The 24,713-nt window shown below is 47.9% G+C and overlaps 6 protein-coding genes across 6 annotated transcripts; 4 read left to right on the forward strand and 2 right to left on the reverse strand.

Moving 5' to 3' along the window:
• Positions 1 to 298: 298 nt before the first annotated feature.
• FOBCDRAFT_168196 (uncharacterized protein) lies at positions 299 to 3,827 on the forward strand. Its single transcript, XM_031190142.3, has 4 exons — positions 299 to 1,617; positions 1,723 to 2,897; positions 2,952 to 3,262; positions 3,318 to 3,827. The coding sequence occupies exons 1-4, from the start codon at positions 431 to 433 to the stop codon at positions 3,663 to 3,665; spliced, it is 3,021 nt and encodes a 1,006-aa protein (XP_031034127.2). The 5' UTR covers positions 299 to 430; the 3' UTR covers positions 3,666 to 3,827.
• A 2,925-nt stretch (positions 3,828 to 6,752) lies between these two features.
• On the forward strand, positions 6,753 to 8,174 carry FOBCDRAFT_231460 (uncharacterized protein). Its single transcript, XM_054706865.2, has one exon. The coding sequence runs from the start codon at positions 7,004 to 7,006 to the stop codon at positions 7,952 to 7,954; it is 951 nt and encodes a 316-aa protein (XP_054562840.1). The 5' UTR covers positions 6,753 to 7,003; the 3' UTR covers positions 7,955 to 8,174.
• Positions 8,175 to 10,154: 1,980 nt separating this feature from the next.
• Positions 10,155 to 13,719, reverse strand: FOBCDRAFT_253018 (uncharacterized protein; the record flags this gene model as incomplete). Its single annotated transcript, XM_059611021.1, has 6 exons — positions 13,270 to 13,719; positions 13,056 to 13,220; positions 12,811 to 12,894; positions 11,959 to 12,760; positions 10,337 to 11,906; positions 10,155 to 10,187 (listed from the first exon to the last, which is right to left on the reverse strand). Exons 1-6 carry the CDS (start codon positions 13,583 to 13,585, stop codon positions 10,155 to 10,157), a joined length of 2,970 nt encoding a protein of 989 aa, XP_059465826.1. The 5' UTR covers positions 13,586 to 13,719.
• Positions 13,720 to 14,186: 467 nt separating this feature from the next.
• Positions 14,187 to 15,797, forward strand: FOBCDRAFT_253019 (uncharacterized protein; the record flags this gene model as incomplete). Its single annotated transcript, XM_059611022.1, has 4 exons — positions 14,187 to 14,873; positions 14,925 to 15,037; positions 15,095 to 15,711; positions 15,755 to 15,797. The coding sequence occupies exons 1-4, from the start codon at positions 14,333 to 14,335 to the stop codon at positions 15,795 to 15,797; spliced, it is 1,314 nt and encodes a 437-aa protein (XP_059465827.1). The 5' UTR covers positions 14,187 to 14,332.
• A 122-nt stretch (positions 15,798 to 15,919) lies between these two features.
• FOBCDRAFT_253020 (Alpha/Beta hydrolase protein) lies at positions 15,920 to 17,516 on the reverse strand (the record flags this gene model as incomplete). Its single annotated transcript, XM_059611023.1, has 6 exons — positions 17,272 to 17,516; positions 17,135 to 17,240; positions 16,788 to 17,082; positions 16,499 to 16,706; positions 16,027 to 16,448; positions 15,920 to 15,946 (listed from the first exon to the last, which is right to left on the reverse strand). The coding sequence occupies exons 1-6, from the start codon at positions 17,408 to 17,410 to the stop codon at positions 15,920 to 15,922; spliced, it is 1,197 nt and encodes a 398-aa protein (XP_059465828.1). The 5' UTR covers positions 17,411 to 17,516.
• A 1,975-nt stretch (positions 17,517 to 19,491) lies between these two features.
• On the forward strand, positions 19,492 to 23,763 carry FOBCDRAFT_298515 (uncharacterized protein; the record flags this gene model as incomplete). Its single annotated transcript, XM_031190148.2, has 1 exon — positions 19,492 to 23,763. The coding sequence occupies one exon, from the start codon at positions 19,492 to 19,494 to the stop codon at positions 23,761 to 23,763; it is 4,272 nt and encodes a 1,423-aa protein (XP_031034133.2).
• Positions 23,764 to 24,713: the final 950 nt, after the last annotated feature.

Raw genomic sequence — 24,713 nt, forward strand, 5'->3', positions numbered from 1 at the left:
GTTGACCTCTGCATCTGCATCTGCCTGGCACTGGCAGTGTTATTCATTGCCTCGCGCCTTCGCTTGCAGCCTGGGCTTGTGCGTGCACCTCATTTTCCTTCTTCTTCCTTCTCCCTCCCGCCTATTTCTACTTTTAAGCATCACTTCCTCTCTCATCTTGTTGATGTCTTTCACCTCTTCATTCATACAGGAATGCGATAACAGTACTGTTACTGACATTCAAACGAAACTCCACAAACAGGAGTCTTTTACCAACCCTCTTTTCTGTATTCTATGGTGAAATCTTTCGAATCCACCCCGAGCAACCAAGCGCCATCTCAACTCAACAGATTGCTTTGAAACATTCAAGTTTGCTATTCTGCCAACGCTCTCTCGATTTAATCGACTGCAGCAAGGTACTTGTGTCACGTTACAGCTTCAAAAACCCAATATGGAGCAGACAGATTCTATCACTCCCTCCGATCGTCAAAGTGGCCCAAAGCACAACAAAAAGTCTGGCCAACAAGAGGCAGATGCCACGATGGCTAATGAGGTTGACCCATCAGCCCCTGCTGCGGCTCCTTCAGAGTCGGCGGAAAGAACTTCTAAGAGTGGTTCTTGTTCGAGGAAGAGCAGGCAGCAGAAGAAGGAAAGGAGTCAAGAAACCAAGCCGGCTTCGGTGAAAGACGAAGCTGAGACTTCTGGCATTTCCAGTGAAGACGAACCTACTTCAGATGATGATCAAGCCTCGGAAACCACAACTCTGGCTCCCAAACATTATTCGGGAGTGAATGGCACAAGCAAGAAGAAGGAAAGAGCCAACGGTACCGTTTCTAGAAAAAAGACTTCGAAGGCTTCCGCCAAGAAGCAGAAGAAGCCCAAGAACAAAAAGAACAAGTCCGGCAGTTTCTCTGACACCGTGTCCGATTCGGACAGCGATTCCGAATCCTCTGATCCCGAGTCTTCTGATAATGAGGACCCTGTTGAGGAAAAAGACCCAACCAAGTCCTCTTCAGGCCTCGAGGGCCAACTGAGGGCGCTCGAACTTCAGTTTGCTCAACTTCAGCATCAACTGGGTAACTCTAGTGGCCTGGCTCCATCGGTTAACCCAAGCGCTTTTGCCTCGTTTGGTTCATCAGCTCCGTCGTATTCTCTCCAATACCCTTCAAATCCTCTGGCTTCACAGGCAGCTAGTCTCGATCCGACACTATTCGCTCCTCGTCGATCAATTGCTGCTCGCCCTAATCGTGGCAGACGTCGACCTGGGCTATTTTCGAGAGTGCCAGCTCTCGAAGGTAGTGATCCAGATAATATCACTAATGATTATTTGCCTGGTGAGTTGAGGGCTAAGGGCCAAAAGCCCAAGGGTCCTGCCTTCAAACGCGTGGATCAGGTGTGGGACAACAGCATACACAATTTCAAACTTCAGGACACAGCCGACACAGACACCGATTCCCAGTACGACGAATACATTTTTCATGTCAGAAGGAAGTTCGACTGGGAGGGCAAGCATATAGCAACTGTTGTCGACATCAAGAGCAAATTGCTTCGGGAATGTCTACAGGACGTTATCGGCAACGCGGAAGGCATCAGTCTGGTAGACGAGACACCAAAAATGAACCCTGAGGTCCTTTTCTTGTGAGTAACCTAACATTATTATCTGCCAGGAGGTTGGTGATGAGGCTTGAATAAAAATGAACGAGTTTGTGATGATATTGTGATCTTTTGCTGATATTTCATCAGGTACCTGGAAGACCTCCGTGATCATTTGAAGGCACTGCGCAAAGCCAAGCCTGCTGGCAAGTCCAAGAAGAGCCGGAAGAAGAATAAAAGTCTGCTCAAGGAAAAGAAGCAGCATCTCAAGATACTTATCAAGTATCTTGACCATGACTTCGAAAGCACAAAAGAAAGTCTCTATCCCATGCTCAAGAATGGTCTCATCACATTTGAGCTGCTTTGGGCTTTGTGGAAACCGGATACACTGGTCTATACCACAACCTACGGAAACGCAAGCGAGCCACGAGTTTTCAAAGTCGAATCAGCGCATATACACCACAGCGTTATGAGAGGCAGTTATTATCATGTTGAAGGGAAATACATGGAATTCGATGGTAAGCGCTTTGGTTACGGTAATACATCAGTCGAGATAGACGGGTTCCAGGGCGCCAAGAAGATCAAGAGTCTTCCTTGTTATCCGCTTCAGTACCACCATAACGAGCAGAAACTCCGACTTGATTTGATAGAACGAGGCAAAAAGTTTGCGTCATTGAGTGGTGTCCATTACAAGAGCTACAAGGGCATTGCCTTCATGAAGCGTAGGAACGGCTCGGTAATGAAGTTCAACATTCAGTCCAGCAGAGTCATGATCGACCCGACTATCTTCAGGAGGACCAACCCCAACTACAGCGTTTCGACTGTTAAGCCCAAGGATCCCGATATAATCGAGGAAGAGACTTCGGAATCGGATTCCGGGAACTGTGCGTGTTGCTCAGATTCGGAGGGCGCAGAGAAGGTCAAGTTTGTCAAGAAAGTCTATAAGGACGAGAACGGTGAAGTACATATGGTGAGCATTCCTAAAAGTTTGGTTAAGGATGAGCCCGGAAACGCCGAACTCGACGAACTACCCTCCAAAAATGTGGAAGGCGATGATGACGAGGACATGGACATCGTCGATTTCACGGACGAGGACTATCTCATTGCCTCTCCAGTGGTACTTGGTTTCTCGTTTTCAGAAAAGCAATGGTTGGAGTTCGCCGTTTCCTGCGTCAATGAAATCAAATGGAATGACGAGGCGTGGGACTCCCTAGTTCTAGAAGACGGCACCAAGGACCTGATCAAGGCCCTTGTGAAGTCACGCAAGTATCACGCGGCTAACACTATCGATGATGTTATCCAGGGCAAGGGAAAGGGGCTCGTCAGTAAGTTCAACATATCCAAAAATCCGAGGTGCAAAAAAAATAACATTTTGACAGCCGTCTTACACGGACCTCCTGGAACTGGAAAGACACTCACGGCTGAAGGAATTGGAGAATTGCTTCAATGCCCACTTTATATGGTATCGGCTGGCGAGTTAGGAACGGACTCGAGGTTTCTGGAGGCAGAGTTACAAAAGATACTAGACATTTGCCATGCTTGGGGTGCTATCCTTCTTCTGGATGAGGCAGACGTGTTCCTGGAAAAGCGTAATATGCACGACATCCATCGCAACGCCCTTGTGAGCATTTTCCTCCGTCAGCTGGAGTATTTTCAAGGAATCTTATTTCTCACGACAAACCGAGTTGAAGTAAGTATCTGGAAACCGTTGGCTTCGAATGATTGCTAACACAGGAGTGATTCAGACCTTCGATGAAGCCTTCCAGTCCCGAATTCACATCGCCTTGCGATATGACAATCTCAAGTCTCCTGCAAAGCGGGCTATCTTTAAGATGTTCCTCGACCGTGTTCATAAGCTGGGCAAGCTCAAGGTAGAGCCGTTGACAGAGGATGATCTGGACTTACTATCGAAGCAAGCTCTGAATGGACGTGAAATCAAGAACGTGGTGGGCTCGGCTCAAGATCTCGCCGTTAACAAAGGTGAGGCCCTTAGCATGCGCCACATCAGACAGGTTCTCGACGTTCATGCCAAATTTGGGCGGGATTTGAAAGGAGGATCTGGTTATGAGGATGCTATGAGAAGCTACTTCTAGTTTTGGATTGGGGATGATGCCGGCAACTGGTCAGCGGTGACATGACGACAGAGATGGCTCGTCTTATGCCGAGCATCTGAGATTGAAAGTACTTAGTAGTCTTGTCTGATAGTCTTAGCTACAGCGTTGTTGAGTTATGCATATGTAAGCTTCTGCGATAAATTCTGTCGTACTCGACAGCGTTGTGCTTGTCCTAACCAGGAGGAAAAATTCGTGACTTGAGGTGGACTTGCTTCATGAAGACAAATGCAATGAGGCTCCTTGCCAAAGCGGCGATATTCTTCTGTATGATTTACATAACAATGTCCTTGGGGCATATCTCTTCAGGAATTGAAACATTCGCTAATCTGAGTACACTCACAGCATATTCTGAAAGTACAGGTATTAAAGAATTGTGATGTAGTCTCCAAGCCAGCCTCACCCGACCCATGTATCAACCAATCGTCTTCAGTCATGCACTTTCTTGTCTAGTCTCACCGTTATTTTGAACACGCATCTGTAGCCTTTCCCGGTCCAGCTTCACTTTGCGAAAATTACTGACGAACGCACGGAGTAATAGAGATTAGGGGCGGGATCTTTATTGAAGATCCCTGGATTATGGCCGAAGATCAAACTCAATTCAGCTACCCCTTTTCAACATACCGTAGGATTGAATGCGGTGATAGTCGTCAGTGTTTAACATGAGCATTTCACTCAATCTCGCTCGTAAAGAACCCTAAAAGGTTATCTTCATGGCGCTCCTCGGTTTCAGCATGTACCCACCTTTAAATCAACAAGGCCTGAATAACAGTGTGTACCAGAAATAGCAACATTCTCCACATATGACTATAGCCACCCAAGCACATAATAGTATCACCATGTATTGTCGGGAAGGATTCAAATGAGACGCATGATGCTGGCTTTTTTCACTTGATTCTAGAATCAGTGACGATGCCCTGTTGCTGAGAAATGAGACAAACACAGTCAAGAACCACGGGCAAAGTCAAAGATGCCGGTTGGCATTGGCATGTGGGCGCGTTACAGAGGACAATCAAAAGCAGGTCGAAGCATAAATGTTATGTGACTAACAATTTACGATGCTGGTTCAATGGCAACATTCCAGGGAAATACTATCAGTTGATGGTTCCCTCCTGGTCTGCTCGGAAGGAGGATTATTAAAGTATTCATGGGTAATATTCTCGATCCATTTCCTAAACCCGGCACAGGAACAGGACCCCTTGAGCCCTGGTCGTGCTGGGGTTGTAGGTAAGCCTCGTATAATATTCACTTTCCTCAATGGGTAGTTCAGGAGCTGAGGAGGGTGTTGTGAGCAACTGGAACATGCTTTTGAAGGTCTCGCATGAATAAGAATATTTCGTTTCAAGTTTTGAAAGACGTCTTTGTAAGAAAGGCATTCCTTTGTCTCCTAGAGGAAGACCATGCATACCATCAGACAATGCAACCATAGCCGTCCGGATCGTAGCAGACCAATCTGCCGTAATTCACCGCCTACCGATTCGAGCATGTCTCAGCTCAAGCCTTCCCTTGTCGAGTCAGCGGAAAAGGGAAAAAGGCCTCCTCTCCGACGTGAGTGGCTGGACAGTCTCATTTCCACTGGCCCTAGAGACCATGCGCATGCTGTCGACGGCGCTTCTGTCCGGCATCATTCCATTGAGGGAAGCGAAAGTGTCTAATTTGATTTGATCATATCAGTCATGTCTCGTCAGCCTTTTTTGTTTACTACGTACTGCACTGTTTGGAAAGGAGGCGCTCGCGTCGTCTGGGGCAGACCAGACCACTACGAAACACACCAACGAACGGGTCGAACGGTGAGCGAGGCAAGGAGGGGCGCCGCCTCTTTTCCACTTAGCGAATGGGACTCTGGAGATGGCACGGGAGAAAACAAGGTTTGTTTGGCTGTTGGGGAAATAACGCCAGTAACTTATGCCACAGCGGCGGTTGATTCAATGACACATACAGCGCGCACGTATATGTATACACACTGCCACGGGTATCACGAATTTGCAGGCCACAGCACAATTGCATACAGTTGCGCATCCATCTGATGGGTCCACGTATTCAAGTGTCGATTCACCGCGTTTATGATAACTGCCACGACATATGACATCTCAGTTGTTCGCCAGTCAGACAGACACCAACAAGGCATAACAATATGCAAGTGCAAGCCGTCACCGACAGAAACAAATTCACTCAACACACTGAGATGACTGCATGTTCCTTCTCGTGGCAGCTCATCACTTGCGTTTTCCGTCCCCGGCGTTTCAAACAATCTCTTCTCAGAGATCGCCACTTGATCACGGCACTCGGTCTTGTCACTTGCCCAAGAATAGAATATGAACGACTTCACTGCCCTGAAGTAAATGAGCTCCTCATCAGTAACCCGAGAGCTAGAAGGTGATCAGCGATTACCGTACCGTCTCTCTACGCCTTAGCTCTTTTCCGGTCTAGCCTACCGCTGGAACCAGTGTTCCTGTTTTCCGTTTACACATCTCATCAATAAGTCTGGCATAATCTGCTGACGCGGCCGGCGATCTGGTGTCTCTGGCGGGTTCGATTTTTGGCAGTGGACCAGATCAAAGACTCTGCGAGGCCTGCCAGGTCTAGCAGGTACAACGACCTGGTTGGCTATGTCGGGATTGGGATGACTGGGAGGTGAGATGGGCCAATCAAGTAGCCTTGGTACCTGGCAGGGATGGAAGCCCTTACCCCTGGGGCTTTCGCGGAAGCAGAGCTTGAACTTGGACTGAAAGGTGTGGTGGGCCTGATCCATGACCTTGGCATCTAGTACTAGCGTCGTTTCTGCATTAGCACTGGTGTTGATACCGGTGCAAGCGTTGGTGGTAGCTTGCCCACTTCCCAGATCCACATCCCAGTACGTACTGCATATGCGTTCTGGCCGAAGGAGACGGAGAGGGATGTGGGAATTGCAGCAAGGGTCTTGGCCAGCAAACTACCTAGGGAAGCGGACCTGAATTGCAGGGGGGCGCCGACTTCTGAATGAGAACGGAAGAAGAGAGATGAGAGACATGGCGTCCACACACACACCACGCCACACCTCCCAACTCGGGTTGAAAGGAGACTCAAAGACACACACCCCTTGCTCACCTTATAACCCTCAATTCCTCCCCCCTTCGATCTCTCCTTCTATTCTTCACTCCTCAGCCTTTTTGGATCACGGCCTTTGCCTTCTGTCACTCCTTCACAGCACTACGCTGATAACACTCTCTTGAACCAACTTACCTTACAATCCTTATAAAGGCAAAAGGAAGTATTCCGGAAATACAACCGATTACCAAAAGGCGTCACTCGTCCAACACTATATACACAAATCAGTCAAAATGAAGGTCTCTTCTTCCGTTGTCATTCTGGCCGCCGCCCTCGGCGTCTCTGCCCACCCCAGCGGCCACGCTCACCAGCGTGCTCACGCCAAGCGCGACTTCGTCGTTGCCAACAAGCCCGTCACTGTTGTTGAGTACGCTACTCAGGTCGTCACCGCTGACGCCGCCCCTGCTACCGCTGTCCCCGAGGCTCCCGCCTCTCCCAAGGTCGACGCCGACACCGTCCCCAAGGCTGCCGCCAGCGGTCCCGCCCCTGCTGCTTCCGCTCCTGCCAAGTCCAACAAGAACAAGGGCAAGAAGCACAACTCCAGCTCCGGTTCCGGTTACAAGCCTTTCTGCGGTGGCAAGAAGGCCAAGCGCGCCACTCTTGAGGATATTGCTGCCAAGGGCAACACTGGTGTTCCCGGTGACTTTGGCTGCAACATGATGACTGTCGATGAGGATGTCGCCGACAAGTACGACTACACTACCACCTTCAAAAACGACCACGACGAAGATAGGGAGTGTGTTTGCTTCAACAAGATCGGGCCTAATGGCTTGATCGACGGTTTCTTCGCCAAGAACGTTGCCTTGACCTTCACTGTTCCCGCCTCTAGCTCACAGGTCGTTGCTTTCGACTCTGACTCCCAGGGCGGTTGCGCTTGTGCCAGCAACAAGGTTCCCACCACTTCGGACGGCCAGTGGGCCAGTACTTGGCTCGAGTTCGACTTCGGCAGCGAGCGAAACAAGAACTGGTCAGGCGCTGACGCCTCTTGCCTTGTCTCCGCCGCCAAGAACCTTAACATCCCCGGTCTTCGAGTCTGCGACTCTGATAACACTTGCTCTACCATCAACCCCGGTGGCACTGGCAAGAACGCCTACCTCGGTGGCATGGAGGCTGAAGACGGCATTGGTATCAACACTCCTGCCAAGCAGGTCCGCCTCACCGTTGACATTGACTACTCCGGTTAAGCTATATCATAGCCTGTGGTTTAGTTCATTTGAGGGCTACACCTCTGCGTAAAACTTGATTTTATAGAATTGGGCTTATTCTATCTATACCTACCTGGTGTTTACGGTGCTCGGAATTTAGCTATCCAGGGCGACCCTGGATCTTGGCTTTGGGATCTATCTATTATACCTTCTAACATATATATATTCATAGTGTTATGACATATATTCATTTCTCCTGCTCAGTTGTTCATCTTTGACTTGATTTTATTGCGATGGCACGTCGTTGCTTCAGTTTAATTAATTGCGTTGATCCCCCACCAATCCCCAGATTTTGTCAATCCTCTTCGCCAAGTGATTGATACATTCAATTATCTTGAATCCGTCCCGATCGCGCCGAATCCTCTGAGCGAAAGGATTGAAACCCTCGAGGAAACGCAACTTGGATCAACAAGATGGCCCCCAATGCAACGACCAACAGTGGATGAGACCCACCATGATCAACACAGTTTTCATCTCTGATTATGTATCGAAAATCTCTGCCTTTTCCTTGCGTCTTTTTTGATCTGTTGCAGTTCTTGGTATGTTCTCTATGATGGAGACATGACAATCAGACTTTTCACGATAGGCTGTGAACTGTCCACGAGCTGCTCTGGTGGTGCTGCTAATGCAGGTTCAGCTTCCATTGTTTCAAGATAGGGGCTAGTGGGCCTTTGTCCTTGTTTACAGTGCATATGCACGCAACGCTTACGCGGAATTTGTTTACTTTTGTTGGTTGCACAAGCAATAAGCTTCAATATATTTCTGAGACTATGGGGTCTTTGAGTTACCTCAAGATCATTACTACTCAGATGTGACGGAGGTGGTTGAAAAATAGTGTTACAAAATCATCAGAAGCCGTCCATCAACCTCATTCCTCGGTAGCGGGTCGCACGACCACAAAGGCAAAGCCATGCGCTTGTCTTGCTCCAACGAGTAACTAGAAGAAACTTTACTCTTTAGCAGCAACCGCTGATTCAACGCTCGCTCGCTTCTGAGGCATAAACTTTGTTCTTGGGGGCTTTTGCCTCCCAACGGCTTTCGGTACCTGGAACTTGAAGCCAATCAGAGCAGCCCATGCCCTGACTAGTACCTGGCACATCACAACGTGGCGTGGGTGGAGACAATGCTGTACCTACTACGTACAGAGCCCTGCCCTACCCTACATGACAGACTCTTAATGTGTGCTGACTCAATCGTGACAAGTCTTTTAGCCTTGGATGTCACATGCTATGAGACTTTTCTGTTTTCGTCACCTGCCGTCGTGGACATTCCTGGCGGATACTTGTCTTTAACTCACGATGGCACTGTGGAGTGAGTATCACCGAGTTAGTTCTACAATAGTGGGCACGATAAGTCAAGATAGAGATTTGTTGAAAAAGGTGGAGGTGTTTGAAGTGTGTGCATCGCAGAAAGCTTGTGATATTCGATGCACTTCGCTCAGAAAGGTCACTGAAGGAGTTGTTGAGTTACGGTTGTGTAGCATTGCAGTAGCCTAACAGCCCATACAGCCTCAACTGTTCAAACAAAAACACTAGAATATTTTGCAAAGAAACTTCTCGCAGAATTCATAAATCGCTCAAGATCAATCTCTGTAGTCTAAGTCACTGACAGAAACGCTAAGCACACCGATATCGTGCCGTGGACCCAACTAGCCATGTGTCAAGCCCGGTGAGAGACCACTCGGGCCGTGGCGATGTGATGGGAACTGCTCAACTAGTGGCGAAGAACACTGAAGACTCTTAATGAACAGTACTTGATTCGCAAGGTGGAAGCCTGACACAGGCGGATTGCCCGCCGAACACGATTCATGGAGACCTTTTAAGCTACTGGGACTAGAACATGCAAAGAGAAGTTTTCATGGTTAGTGGGCTACTACAAGCTTGCAGTCCAAGAAGTAGTGTAGGCAATCGGCTGGAGGCAAAATGTCAACTTGTGGCACACCGTTGCATTGTAAGTAGGTGATATTATAGCCTATCCGAGGTTGTGTGCTTGAGAAACTAGCAGTGACTGCACGAGGGACCGTTAAACTTTAACGGAGTTTGTTAACACTGCATTGGTGTCGATTCACCGACGAGGGAGTTATTCAAACCGTTAAAGTATGATTGGTAGGTAATTGTAGAGGGTATAGAAGGTAGTATTTAACCTACTGGGTTACATATGCTTTCGAGGCACAGGAAGCTCACTGATAAGAAGTATAGATCAAGTCCAATATCTGATATAGTTACATATAGCATGGAATCTACAAGGCACCATCGCTTACGCTCAAAAACTAGAACTACCACAACTGCTGCCCCCTCCACAACTCGAACTACCACCACAGCTAGAACTACCCCCTCCACAACTTGAATGTGAATGACTAACACTCTCTGCAGCGAGAGCAGCAGCAGTAGCCGCCTCGGCCATCCTGATAGTCTCCCCACTTGCACAGTCTGCTGCGTTGCGTGTTGAACTTCCACACCCGCTTGCGCAGACATGGCACGGCTTCTCGGACGTTGGACTGAAGTGGGAGTCGCTATAGCAGCCATCTACGTTATCCATACCTATGTGGTGATGGGGTGATAAGTTGATGATGTCGATGTCGGGTGCAGGGTTTGTACCTCCGAAGTCAACATAGTTGTATTGTGTCAAGTCTGCGTGTCCGCTGAAACGTCGCTTTCGTAGGTAAGCTGGCATATCGGGTAGACCGACACGGCCGTCTCGCTGAAGTTCGTACGCCTCGATTTGCTTGGCGCGAGTGAGGGTTGCCCACGGAGCAATGAAGAAATGGCTGTAAACCCCCGCTTCGTAGTAGTGGCTGCATGGCTGAGCACGGTGAATACCACCAAGTTTGACTCTTGCTAGAGACGGATCAAGGGTGCTCTGTGTGAGATCTTTGTGTAGCCATGCAGTGGCCTTTTGGAGCTTGACTGACTGAGCCATGGCTGTGGCAGCTCGGTGAAGAACAGACATAGCCGAGAGGACTGTAAGTCGGTTCCGCATCCACGAAGTTGCAGAGGCACCTTTGCCAACAGCTGTCAAGTCCTGATCAGTCAATGCTGGTGCGTACATGTGACGGTCGCGTGAGAGATGATGCGAGGATATAGACCATGAGTCGAATGGAAAAGCCCAAACATGCTTGGCAAGGTTACAGTCACCGCATTTAGTGGGATATCTCCCATAAGCCTCTGTACAGTCCCAAGGATACAAGTCCTGGTATTTGTACAGCGTGCTGCCAAAAGCACCCCAGTCATACCAATACTCTTGATATGTATCGATGATATCAGATTCATCGTGACGACCAAAGTGGAAGCGGAGGAGGTATTCTTCAGTGAGCCCGAACGGAACATCAAACTTGGTTCGTACACCTCGTCTCTTGTATCCCTCATCCGGGCATACAAAGCTCATGGTGTAGAGACGGGACACATCAGCAGACCGGTCGCCAGGCTCCCCATTGACAAGAGGCTGGAAGATCGTCTTGTCGATGAGTGAACTGCAGAAAGTCTGGCAGTTGTTATGTGTTGCACTCCAAGCCAGCTTAACGTCTTGGTCCAGAAGCCGCTCTGAGATACTACCGAGATATACCCTTAGTCTGAGACTGAGTAGCGTCTTGAGTTTCTCCAAAGCTGGCTCGAGTACTTTGTCGAGTAGCTTAATTTGATCAGAGGTTGGCAATCCGGGATCGTCAAACGGCTGTTTACAGGCAGCCAAGAGATCCTGAACGATAGAAAGTTCCTGATCATGTGAAGCATAATCTCCGCTGAATGGCACACCGACGACTTGCTTCATAATGGCCTTGTATCTCTTGCGGTCGGTGGCCTTTCGTTTGCGTTTCCATACGGGACGATCCAGACCACCCCCAACTGCGAGGTCTCTGCCAGGCATTGTCTGCAGATGGAACCGTTCATGGAAGATCGGCATTTCCCGCAGAGACACGAGGGCACCGCCTTTAGTGCTGTGCTATATGTGAGTTACTATTTGCATGGCGGGAAGAAAGTATTACTTACTGCGCGACTCCGTTCTCAATGACGATAGGGCCAACACGGAGTGCCATGTGAACATTTCCGTAAGGATACTTCTCGACGTACTTTCTGAAGAACAGAGGGATATCTCCGTCTTCTGCTGCTTCTTCCGCCACGCTGACGCTAGTCGAAGTAGGTGAACGGTCGTTCGCGTGCAAACTGGTCTCCTGAACAGTCTTCATCCTCTTGAGCCGCCCACCCCGAGGTCCAGATTCATTCCTTGTCTTCGGCTCTTCCTCGTCTTCGAAGTCACTAACATCTCCCTTGGTAGAAGATGTATATCCATAGGACCAGGTGTACCTGTTTTTTTGCTGCTCCTCCACTCTTGCCTTCCAATTGGACTTCTCGATGTCTTTCTGAGACCGAGGCTTCGCTCCTACACTGCTTTGCAGGCCGAGATATTTGGCCATAGCAATCGCGTCGCCAAGTTGAAGAAGCTTGCACTTATCCTTGATCTTGCTACCGTAGCCAGTGTGCCCTTCTAGCCAGGATATAGGGAACAAGCTTTCATTGTTGCTGGCATCAATGATTCTCTGACACGTACACAACTTCCTGCTGATCTCAGGGGTAATTGTCTCTGACAGGATACAGTGTTTGTAAGTCTTCGTATATGGGTCTTTGCCGTAGTAATGATTTCGATAACATTCTTCGCAGATTTTGCCAGGATCGGAGCCATCGTCGTTGCGAATGAACATGCTTCCTCGAACAACTTTCTTGCATTGCTTTCGCATGCAACGAAGAGGTTCAAAATTTGGAGTGAAGTCATCATTGAACTTTGAAAGCGCAACTATTATGATATGAGTAACGTAAAGGGGCTCGTGACAGGAACAGACCCACGTTGGGGAATAGCTGGCCTCTTCCAGAAGCCGAACATGTCAGGAGGGGGACGATGCTCGATCAGTTTTTCCATATCAAGAAAGCCTAATGATCTTATCAGTCATATTGTTTGAGCGTTTGCAAAGGATAGCACATACCAGCAGCTTGGAGGAGGATCCATGCGCGATGCTCCATGCCTTCGAGCTTGGTACTGGCTAAAACTTATAAGTATGTATTCTATTGACCTTTGAGAATGGGAGACGTACCTTCAATAAACCCTCTTACATCACTCTTGATCTGATCACTTGCTTGCTGTGTGATTCGATCTGATATCGAATCAATAAAAGCATCTTTGGCAAATTTACGCCCATATGCCTTATTTTTAGTTGACCAATTTTTCATATACCGAGCCTGTTCCTGCTTCATTTTCCCTGTGAACTGTTAATATGTTTTCACTAATAGAGGGTATCTCATACTTACCATATCGTATGGCGTGTGCTCGAGATTGCTGACTGACCGAGTCAAGAAACGTATCGAAGCCGTGGATGAGATCATCATCCTCGTCTTCAATAGCGACATCAGCAAATTCTGGCTGCTGCCACGCTTTGAGCGTGCGAACGATGTTCTCAAGCTCGGCCTTGACGCCATCCCAGTACAAGCTCTCAAGTTCTGAGAGGATATGGTCTTTCCCGGGGCCAACTCGAGTCCATGATATGTCAGGCGCAGAAGTGATATGGGATGAAGGCAGTGAAGATGCTGCGAGCACAGGGAGAACCTTTTGCCTTAGCCGTGACATTGTGAATGACTTAGAAGAACGGTTGTCGATGGTTCAAGCTGTATGTGCCGGTAATTTTCGAGCGAGCATGATCATTCTTATTCACACGATGAGGTATTTTGCCGATATACGAGAAATAGGCATCATCATTACTGTGTGGTCTTAAGACATTCATCGTCGAAAGCCTCACAGACTGCCTTCTCATCTGATGCTGCGCCCCAGCAAGGACCCTGTTTAATTAGTTCAGCTCGCCCGACTAGAGTGTTTCGACACCCAAAACAGCAAGATTGTCGCTGGAACTTCAGTAGGCCACCTCTAAATTCCGCAATCTTGCAAGACATTTCCGCTAGCGAGGCAGATTAAGAGGAGAATAGACAAGGGATTTGATGGTTGCCTATGGGTAAGGTAATTACCTTTTGCCAAGGTATTAGACGCCTAGAACTGATACGGCCAGAAGATACATGAATTATCCACCAAACTGGCAGAGGGGTAAAGTACCGCCAAGGATATATTGTTAATGATAGTCCAAATGTTGTTGCCCAGTTTCATCGGCACAGCCCTGCGGTTCGACTCATCTGATGCTCTAATCGTCCTGGTATGATCAAGGCATACCGGCTCAGGTGACGATATCAAGACTGACTGGCAAAGCCAAACTCCGACCATTCTTTTGCGACTCAGACTCAATCACTTATCTACTTGGAAGACCCGGCGCATTATACCCATCTCCTCAAGCACTTCGCCTTTATTATACCCGGATCTCACTGAAAGATGTCGCATCTCATCGGTTATAATACAGGCGCCCTTCACCAAGCCAGCAGCGACTTCAACAACAACATATCAAAGACATACTATCCATCAGCCACCGACTTGGATGAAAACCCCGTCATCCCGAGTCCAGACATCTTCAGCGAACTTGATGACTCCCATAAAGATAATCTACCCACTCCAGTGCAATGCGCCGTTCATCTAGAATTGCTAGAAGCATTTCATGCGTTGCGCATCAAGATTCTCGACTCGAAGAAACTCGACAAGGCGTTCAACTTGGGCGAACCGACCAAGAAGATCTATCGTCGCAAGTATATCAAAGGCTTGAAAAAGCATGTTAATGAAGAAGTTACACTAAGAAACCCGTCGTGGGAGGCCAAGCGGGATAAGAAATGGACGTGGTACCTTGGAGAAGCAGCGCAAAGGTTTTTGGTATGGGCTGCAAAATTCAATGCTTGGTTGACTTCAACAGTGGGCAAAGATGGTGCCCATGATGGAAAGACTGGGATATCAATGACTGATACCTCATGGCTGCCACCCGTGGGTGAGTATCTCACTTCTTCCAAAACTGGCACGTAACTGACCCTTCAACAAGATATTCTGATGATTTGGCATGCTTTCCTCCTTAACCCTTCTGACTATCTGGACTACTGCCGAAATCAGTACTGGGACTACCTCCCAAGGGTCAATTTCCCATGGAAGCTTATCGTGCGTTTATACCCGGGAATGTCACCAACTCCGTAACATGAACTAATTGCTATATAGCACGATTCAATCAGGTCGCAAGGCCCCATCCGTGATGCCTGGGTAGTCACTGGAGAGACCTGGGAAGTTCCCGAAGGAGAAGCAGTCATTCCAGGTACTCTCCTCAAATCAATCATTCAAAGAGGCAACATGCAAACACAAGATATCGGCAAGCCATATGCTTCTCGCTTCATTGGCAAACTCGTCGACAACGTCGAGCGCCAACGCGTCTTCGTTGAAAAGATGAACGCTCATCTATGGATACGAAGCCCAGCACTGCAAGGAAGTCTTCGCCGAGCAGTTGAGAGATACGAGAGGTATCTGAGGCTTTTCAAACTCTACCCTGGCAAGATGCTGGTTCCTGCACTTGACATTGACCTCGTCTGGCACACCAGTCAACTCTCAGCAACAGCGTACATGAATTCCATGGAAGCACGTTGTGGCCGCTTCATTAATCATGATGACAAGATTAAGAAATCGAAACTGGCAGCCGGAAACGATGAGACCCAGTCTCTCTATCGTATTCGTTTTGGAGAGGAGTATACAGTTTGCTTGTGCTGGGAGTGTCAGGCTATTATGTCGGCTGTGGAGGATTCTGCTGATGGGGATGAGTTTCTTGGGGAGTCACCAACTTCAGGGTTTGCTGAGACCCTCGCCGACAAGATATTGGCTGATGTCCAGTTTTATCGGGCTGTGGAATCTGCAAGACGGAGAAATCATGTGAAGTTGCCAATTCGCCCAGAGGGCAAGACGCATTCTCAGAATTGGCCATTCGTTGCTCAGTAGAACTATTTTTTATCAAGAAGTTTATCCTTGTAATCTCCGTCTGGCTTCCAGGCTGACAGATTATTGAAACGTCCCTGCTCTAAAGCACTAATCCTTTCTTCGTAGAGTTTCTTGCCATGAACAGTAACACGGCAGAATAGCAACTTTTGGAACTCCGAAGTACTTACTTCGACTGCTTTGAGACTCATCTGATTGTCAACGAAGCGCATCAACAGAATAACTCTAGGTCCGACATGGTGGTAGAAAGGCTGAGGAAAGCGCCAAAAGTTTGATTCTTTGACAGGAAAGTCTTCAGAATCGTCTGAAAGAGGGTGTTTTTCATCTCTAGTAGCTTCTAAAGCAGCGCTGACTATCCCTTCGCTTGTTTCAAGCTCAGAGACGGTTGCCTTTGGTGGCAAGTCTAGCATTGCTCTGGCGACATCTACCAGAGATAAGATGTATGGTTTGTCGGCTCGAGTAACCACATCGAACTCGTTGATAACGTTGACGCACACGGTTCCACTACTTGGCTGAAATATGTCAAGATCAACGTGCTGGGTCAAGCAAGGAGGTGCACCAAATGTGACGCACGAAAATCTCGCAGACTGGTCTGTATCTTGTTAGCCAGTTCCTCATTTCATGCTTGTTTCCGTAACTTACTTAAATTTTGGTCAGACATATGGCGAAGATATAATAATTGTGATACAGCTCCGCCGGCGGAATGTCCCGTAAAAAGAACATGCGGTTTCTTCTCACTCATCTCAGGAAAAGACTCCAGGTACTTATTGACTAGATTTGTGACAATCGAGTCCAGAGCTCGTGCACTATTCAAGAAGCCAGAATGGGCTTTAAGGTCCTCTAGACATCCCTTCGACTGTTAGTTGGGTGAAGCCGTGAATAAGATGACACAAAAATGGCTTCATCAACAAAGTGGTGAAAGGGAACTCACAATAAAACTTTCGGTCGTTCTGGGCTGGGCATTGGCATTAACAATGTGGTCCATCTTACTGGCACTTCCACGTATCGCAAGCACTAGAACTGGCAATGACTCAATTATCCGTGAGCCTGTCTTCGCCTCGATGATAGTTGATGTGATGAGTTTGACGGTTCCCGCGAAAGAGCTGTCGACTACTTGATCACGGCGAAACGTGCAGTAACCGGTATCAGTCACGGTGCCTTCAAGGTCATAAGTCCCACGAGCACACTTCCAGGCCACGGATATGAGCTGGACTTCAGCCTGAGACCTATAGAATCCAGTCAGAATGTTTTGTCTGGAAGGCCAATGGGAATACTCACGGGTCCCATTCTCTTGATTCGTCATCGTTGACCTTGGAGTTGGTGTACTTGGCTGCTTCTTGATCTAGACGTTCAAGCAGCTGACGAAGTTGCTCGTTCAAGCTACCTAATGGTCAAGTCAGTGAGTGTCCCTTTACCAATCCAGTTTTGTAAATGACCATTCAAGTTGATCTCGTTCAAGGTATCAGTCAGAGCGCTCGATAATTCGTACGCAGCGACTGATGCCCCACGTGTGTTGTTGGCTGAGTATGCAGTCTTTGAAGAAGACGAGCCCATGATAGATTGTGAGTTTGTATACGAGATATTTCTTGATCAACTTGGATACGGATATTGTTTTAGCGAGTGCTCTATACTGCGTGTGGTACGAAGTGTTGGGTTGACGTTGTGCTATAAGAGGGAGCTAGGTCCGCCGCTTAGACAGAGAGGATCAACACGATTAAAAGCACAGGCATTAAAAACTCGTGACTGCTAATGCTGCGCCTCGAAATTTATACAAAACTGCTTTTGTCACTGAAGAAGGTATCCTTCAATACAATTTTGGTATTGATCTACGAAAATGAAGATCATTGTCAGGTAGATATTGATCTACACCAGAGTTGTAGTCTCTCAGTTTAGCTCCAGATCCAGCCCAGAGCTGTTGGAAGATCAAGATCTCGGCAGCCCGAGCTCTTCCGTGGAACCAGACGACACTAGTGACATTCGAAACATCGCTTGAATTGAGTTGAGCAAGTCTTCGCTTCAGATATTTTACCAGGTCATGGGGAGAATAATCTGAAACCTCTTGCGAAAGCTTCCGGATTATCGGGAGTAAGGCATTCATGATTCAGCCAAACCACCGCATTCACAGTATCTGGCTACCTTAGATAGTTGAAGTATATTTCTTTACTGGCTTTCAAGGGACTGCACTGTGAATTCGGGTGTGGCTATGCTCCAACACCAACAAAACACAACCTAATACATGGATCACATCACACCTTTGTTGGCGGCGACAGCACACAAGTTCTGTCTCACCCTTGTCGCTTATTAGAAAAAGTATTATATCTGACGACGCGATGATTCCAGCATCAGCCTGACGGGGCACTTTCGCCCTGTTAATTTATCAAGTCCAGGGCCAGAAAATAAATGCCGCTCATTTCGCGAGAAACGTTTCTTGTCAAAATGTTTGGTTTACTAACATACAGGCATCTGCAGCTTGTTTAATTGAACAAAGCAAGGATTTATTTTCCGGTGATAATCTTCAGCATTGTCATAACGCGCCAAGTCATGGGTATAATTTCGCCTGTGAGTGATTTGTTCAAGCGCATGGATAGCAGGGGTATCCTCACTTTATGCAGGCAAAGTCCCCCCCCCCAAATGCATTCCATCTGGGGAACACAACGTCTTTTTGGGCAATTCGCCCTGAGCTAAATGCTCACGAGACGATAGTGTCCTCCTCGAAAGATATTTCTCCGCGCATGTAACCACCCTTGCCCATAACCTGCGGCTGCTAAGAAACAGCAGCGGACGGTCTACCGCAGTCCTAAACGCCTCATCGCAAGCGACGAAAAACATTGAAATCATAGGGTTGCAGTGCTATCGAATACCCTGGCCAATAATTGAAACTAACGTCTGCTGTGCTGCCAGGTCTTCGGAACTCAAGGAGAATACCCCTGCTGGGCGTGTTTCATATAGACTCGGCTTATCCTCTTGTGGGCTGCCGTCTCCTTATGACACGGAGAAGCGATGACATTTTGAGGCTCCTCCGACCAAGACATGGGACGGGGAACTGCAGACATGCAAGTGCTCGCCTGCTTGGCCTTGTAAAACTGTATTAGAGTAGGGCATTAGCTCTCTGTTACCTTGGGCCCTCCCTATTCTAGGTGTTCTATGTATTCTGCTGGCATTATGTATAGAGTAGTCGACTTATGCGAACAAGGAAGGCCTTGATATCAATCTTCCAATGTGATTTGTCTCTTCTCTTCTTCTCCTTCGTCACTTTCTCACTGGCATCTAGTCACTTGCACTTCTGTCTGTTTTTGCTTCTTGCTTACCTAGCTTACGTCTTTCGTTGAAAAGCTTCTTCCAATTGTTTTCCAGTCCTGGCCTTGGCTGCATTCATTCTTTTGTCTTCGTCACTCTCTTCCTCTTCCACTTCTGATACGTTTCATCACGTCACATCTGCTTCAATTCTATTTCACGAGAACCTGTTTTACGACTTTTTCTGCTACGACTGCTCTCTCAACATGTCGATATAGAATCTTGGGAAAACTCCACGGTAGCATATTCTTCAGCATCATGGTTTTGCTGCCAAATACGATAATGAAACGACCATGCTCAATACTGAACACTCTAGATAATCACACAAATCTTTATCGATGATGGAACCTCAAGCGGAACAAAGTACGAAGCTTCCTCGTCCAATGATACGTCAACCCGTTGACTCGTACCATCGACATATCCGCGCCGTCCATGGAGTCGAGAATTCTTCAGAACCTGGATCTTCAAGTGGCTTAGGAAGATCAGACTCGCACCGGCTTGGGTCAGCTTTTTCAGGCTCCCAGCACGGAAACGTCGCTTCGTTCTTCGATTCCGAAAGATTGGCCAGCTCTGCTGCTCCTTTTGATCCAAGTAATAATCCTTCACCAACAAGAAGCAGCGGAATACGATGGCCTTTTCTGGGAAGCATCAAATCGCGGATGAGCCAGGCTTTCCCTGATTCACCGCGCCTTTCGCCATCCGAACCTACTCAAATCGAATTACCATGGCGCCCAGTCTTTCTGCATCGACGAATATTGGCCATCTATGCTCTTGTGTTTGTTGTTTTGATAGCAGGAGTGCAAGTCGCACTTCAGTTATCTGAACACAATGGAGGCCTTCACGAGTCCGACGATCTTTCGAGATATCTGTGGCAATATGGAACAACTATAATATTTATTCTCGTGGCCGCTTTCTGGTACAGAGTTGAGTTCCAGGCTTCTGCTTCCATGCCGTGGATCCGCATGTTGAACACACAGGTTGAAGCTGACAAGTCTCTCTTATTGGATTACGTTTCTCTTTCTGAACCGGTGGCCATCTTCAAATCAATTAAAAACAAGGACTGGCTAGTAACGATTCCAGTCATCGCTGGCATAATCTTCAAAATAATGGTCATTTTCTCTGTGGCTTTCATCACACCCAAAGTCACCACGGTTGCCAACCACAAGATCGCTACAACAATTCAATCCGAGTTCTCCAACAACATTTCCGGGTTGGAAAACGTTGGGTCTTTGCCGTATTTCACTCTTGCAGCTCTTGCAGTTGACAATATCACTTTTCCAAACGGAGTTACATCTCGAGCAGCTTACACGCCATTTATAAGCGATATCCCCGAACTGAAACAGATCACAGCACGTGTGGACGGTTTTATCGGTGGCATGGACTGTGAAGAAGCCGAGTTAACTTTGGACTCTATGCGATTACGAAATGGGAATGCTATGTTGTTGAACATGACCCTATCGAATGGACAATGCTCCTCAAATCAAACGATTACAAGCACGAAACTCGTTACCACAAATAACGAAGATCCCTCAAGAATGTTTCTTGCATTTCAACCAGGTCGATGTGGAAATTCTGCAAAAGGCGATGATCAGCGAATAGCTGTTATGGCTGGTGTTCTGGATGTCGATATTGATCAGCTCAAGCGCCAGTCAAGGACATCGAATAATCGCCTTGATGGAAAAATATCGTCATCTGCTGCATTTCTATGTAAGCCTAACTACATTATCACCAGGATCAAGGTTACCAAGACGCCAGAAGCCGTTCTCTCAGTCATACCCGACCAACAGGCGACAAATACCACACTCAGTCAAGTGCCAGCATGGACCGTCGCTCGAGCTATGTTTGACACCTTTGAATCCGACCAAGCAACAGAACTGAAGTTATTGGCAACGTTCACAAACTCATCGTACAGTCGAGAAGCCATCCTTGATACCGACGAAGCTATGTCAGCTGCCCTCGCACTAAGCTCAAGGAATGGAGGGGATTTGCCTAGCCTAGAATCTTTAACAGAGAATGATACTTTGAGAAGACTTTCCGAGAATTTCTTCACGCAGTATTCGGCCCTCGTTGCTCGATATGCCATGATGAAGCCTTCATCAAGCACGTCAACAGCTATCGCGAGCTACATTGAACGACGTATTGTTGTACGACCGGTGCCAGCATACATCATAACTGCATTTCTGGCTATCTGCTTCGTTCTGGTAGTGTCGACAATGTTCCTCGTTCCAAGGAAAGGCTTCCTCCCACGAGATCCCAGCACCATCGTTGGAATGGCTTCAGTTGTGGCACATAGCCACCCGCTGGTAGAATGTCTGAAAGGCATGGGAGCTGCACCCAACAAGGCTTTGAGAGCAAGACTTGATGGCTCGACCTACCTGAGCGGAGCTGAGGGTCACGAAAAGTTGGAGAATCCCAACCTGGGCTATTACCATATCTTTGGAGGCAACGCGCCTCCTGCGAACGTTCTGCCACGCCGTTTCGATTCCTCAGGCTGGAGACAGCCCGTTACATTACATGGACTGATTCGGTTGATCTACATCCTTGTTCTTGCTTGTATCATAATAGGATTCGAGATCTCCCTACGAGTGTCGCAGAGAAATGATGGGCTAAGAACGATGAAGGACGATGGAGCGTACATCGCATGGACTGTAGTACCAGCCTTGGTGCTTCTCTTAGTGGCAATGTACATGCTGTCCTTAGAATGGTGGACAAGACTTCTTTCACCATTCTCGCATCTCTCACGCCGAGGAGAGTTTGAGGAAACGGTCGGACTCAATCTTGTGAATGCATTGAGGCATGCCGCGTGGTCAAGGGCTCTTAAGATCCGAGATATTGCTGCCCTGGCCGCCATCTCTGGTGGATTTGTTGCGCTTCTCATGGTAGTCGCAACTGCTCCTCTGTTTGAGCCGATGCCAGTCGGGCAGAACACCAGTATTGCTTTGCGTACCGAGGACTTCTTCGCCAACAGTCTAGCATCATCCAGCGACGATCCTATCTGTACTGACTGTACCAACGATACCATCATGGCATCGCTGATACTGGCGGGCGACGCACCATATCCCCCTTTCACCTATGCAAATCTCAACGTACCGAATATGTCGCTAGCCGAAGCGGTCGAGGGGAACGATCTCACGTTCAGTGCACGACTTACGGCAATCCGCCCAAACATGTCATGCCGACTATACCAATCCGACGAGATTTCCACCAATCTCACCCTCGAGTACAAACTTGACGACAGGATAGTCAATCCACTTCGTGTCGATCTCGAAGGCGAGACCTGCCGAGGAAGTGGAGAGCGCAATGGTAGTAACGCAATTATTGGGACGACAACGACTTCATTTCCTGCACAGCATGGCAGAAGCCTGAGTAGAGATACACTCTTCGGTGTCGGCTTGAAAAAGACAACGTCATCGCCACATTGTTCAGACTGGTTATACATATGGGGAGAGCTAGTCGATGTGGGCAGTAGTGACATGTCAGTGAGCAGCATCAATGCCCTTGCCTGTAACGAATCCATTGAAGCAGTTGATGTCGTTGCTCTCTTCCACGGACCCAACGATCTACGTCTCTATCCGGACCATCAGCCTATTCCGGTCGAAAGCACCGCCCAGGACACGACCGTCGCCATTCCAGAACTCGATTACTCAAAGCTCATCAATGTAACTTCAGATGGTCTCCTTGATACGTTTTTTGCAATGTTGAACGCATCTCAGTTCGCCGTACCCGACAGTACATTCGGTAGCTCAACTCCCAGTGCCGCAAACGAAGTCCAGTCTGCTATCTTATCTCAGCACGGAATCATAAGGGCACAGTCATTGAACTTCAGAAGTCGACGCCATTTGTCTTCAAGAGGAACATTTCCAGTCGCAGATGGGACAAATATTGTCAGTGGTATCGATCCTGATGAACCGGTTTCTCAGGCTGTCCCAGTTATCAGCGGTAGTCAAGTTACAGAGAGTGTTCGCCTTCGACAGGATGCGATCGCCACACGAATTCTACAGGGTATCGTGGGCGCCTTGATGCTTCTTCATATCATCTCGTGGATCTATTGGAGACGGATTAGGCTTCCTCGTTCGCCAACGACCATTGCATCTGTTACAGCACTTCTCGTTGATGGCAATCTTTTCAAATCACTACCCCGAGCCGCACAATGGCAGCCAGACAGTGAGCTTGAAGCCATTTTCACCGAGGGAGATACCCCACAACGATTCCAGCTTGGATTTGACCGTAAAGGGCGAGGTAGAGGACGTGATGGCCGGGCAAAGAAGGAAGAAGGCAACTTTGGAATCCGTGCAATCGTTCCCAAGGAGCATATACCAGAGGAAGTGGAAATGAGACCATTGCCTCCTCCAAAACCACCACCAAAGCCGGTGAAAGAGAGGATCGGAGTGGTTCGTCAAGGAACGGGATTGCTTGGGGAAGATGGTACCCAAAGGAAATCGGTGCTGGTCACTAAAGGACACACAAACAATTCAAAATCGAAGAGTTCTAAGGGCTCAAAGGACTCGAAGGGCTCCTCGGGGAGCAATGGACCGAATAGAAAGAGATCCATCTCATCAGCATTGAGCGTACCCAAAGAGATGGTAAAAGTATGGTGGGCGGGTGGAAGTTGAAATTGTAATGGCCTACGAGAGCGTGGAAAAGTATAAAGATGATTTGATACCTCGCATATTAGATGTATGTAATGATGATAATTTAGATTTCTTCCTTTAATGATCATGAGTTGGCACTGAATCTTTGATAATCATCGACTACTTGCACAGTGACCGATCATGCTCTGCTCATGACAGCAAGTCATTGATGCTCAGAAACGTCTGCCCACGAATGGGCCCATATAGCATCACGGGTTTCATGTCACGACACCCCGCAACTTTATTAGCAATGCTTCTTCTCCATATGGAGGAAACGTGTGTATCTGGCTGTTGAAGTCGTCAAGGGTCTTCTCCAGAGTGTTTATTTCCGTGGACATTCAAAAACTTAGGTAAAAATCGACCAATTGAACCCCCCACCATGATCCGGGCCGATCTGTCCCGAAGTCAGGAAGGGACAATTTGCCCGAAGAAAATTCAGCAACTCCGAAGTGTGAGATAAGATACTTCAGCAGGGCCTTGATAATTGTCTCAACATAAATATCAGGAAGTATTGAGGTTTAAACCTGTCGGTCAAGCTGGGGGACTTGAGCGGGGTAATAGAGTGCAATTGGCAAAAGAAATGCTTCAGCTATAACACTGCTAACTCTCAATGACTTACACATGCCGTTGTTCGCTCTTCTTGTTCACCCGGACTTCGCTCATATCGCGTAATGATCCCCCGAACCCAAGGTACCATGATGGCGTCCACGTCCCTTTTTTTTTTTTTGTTGCGAGCTCCAATCCTTCCAATTTGGCGGGTCATCCCAGTCCCGTGTATGAGGGCTAAAGCTCAGTGGCTTACAGTGCATCGATCCCCTAAAACCTTTAAGAAATGCTACCAAATGCCCTGAAATTGCCCAAATGTTGTCCTCTCAACGGTCGCATCGGAACTTGAGGACCACCAACGCTGGGTTCTCTTCAAGGCCCCTGCA

This window comes from Fusarium oxysporum, chromosome IX (genome assembly GCF_013085055.1).
Source record: "Fusarium oxysporum Fo47 chromosome IX, complete sequence".
NCBI classification, from domain to species: Eukaryota; Fungi; Ascomycota; class Sordariomycetes; order Hypocreales; family Nectriaceae; genus Fusarium; species Fusarium oxysporum.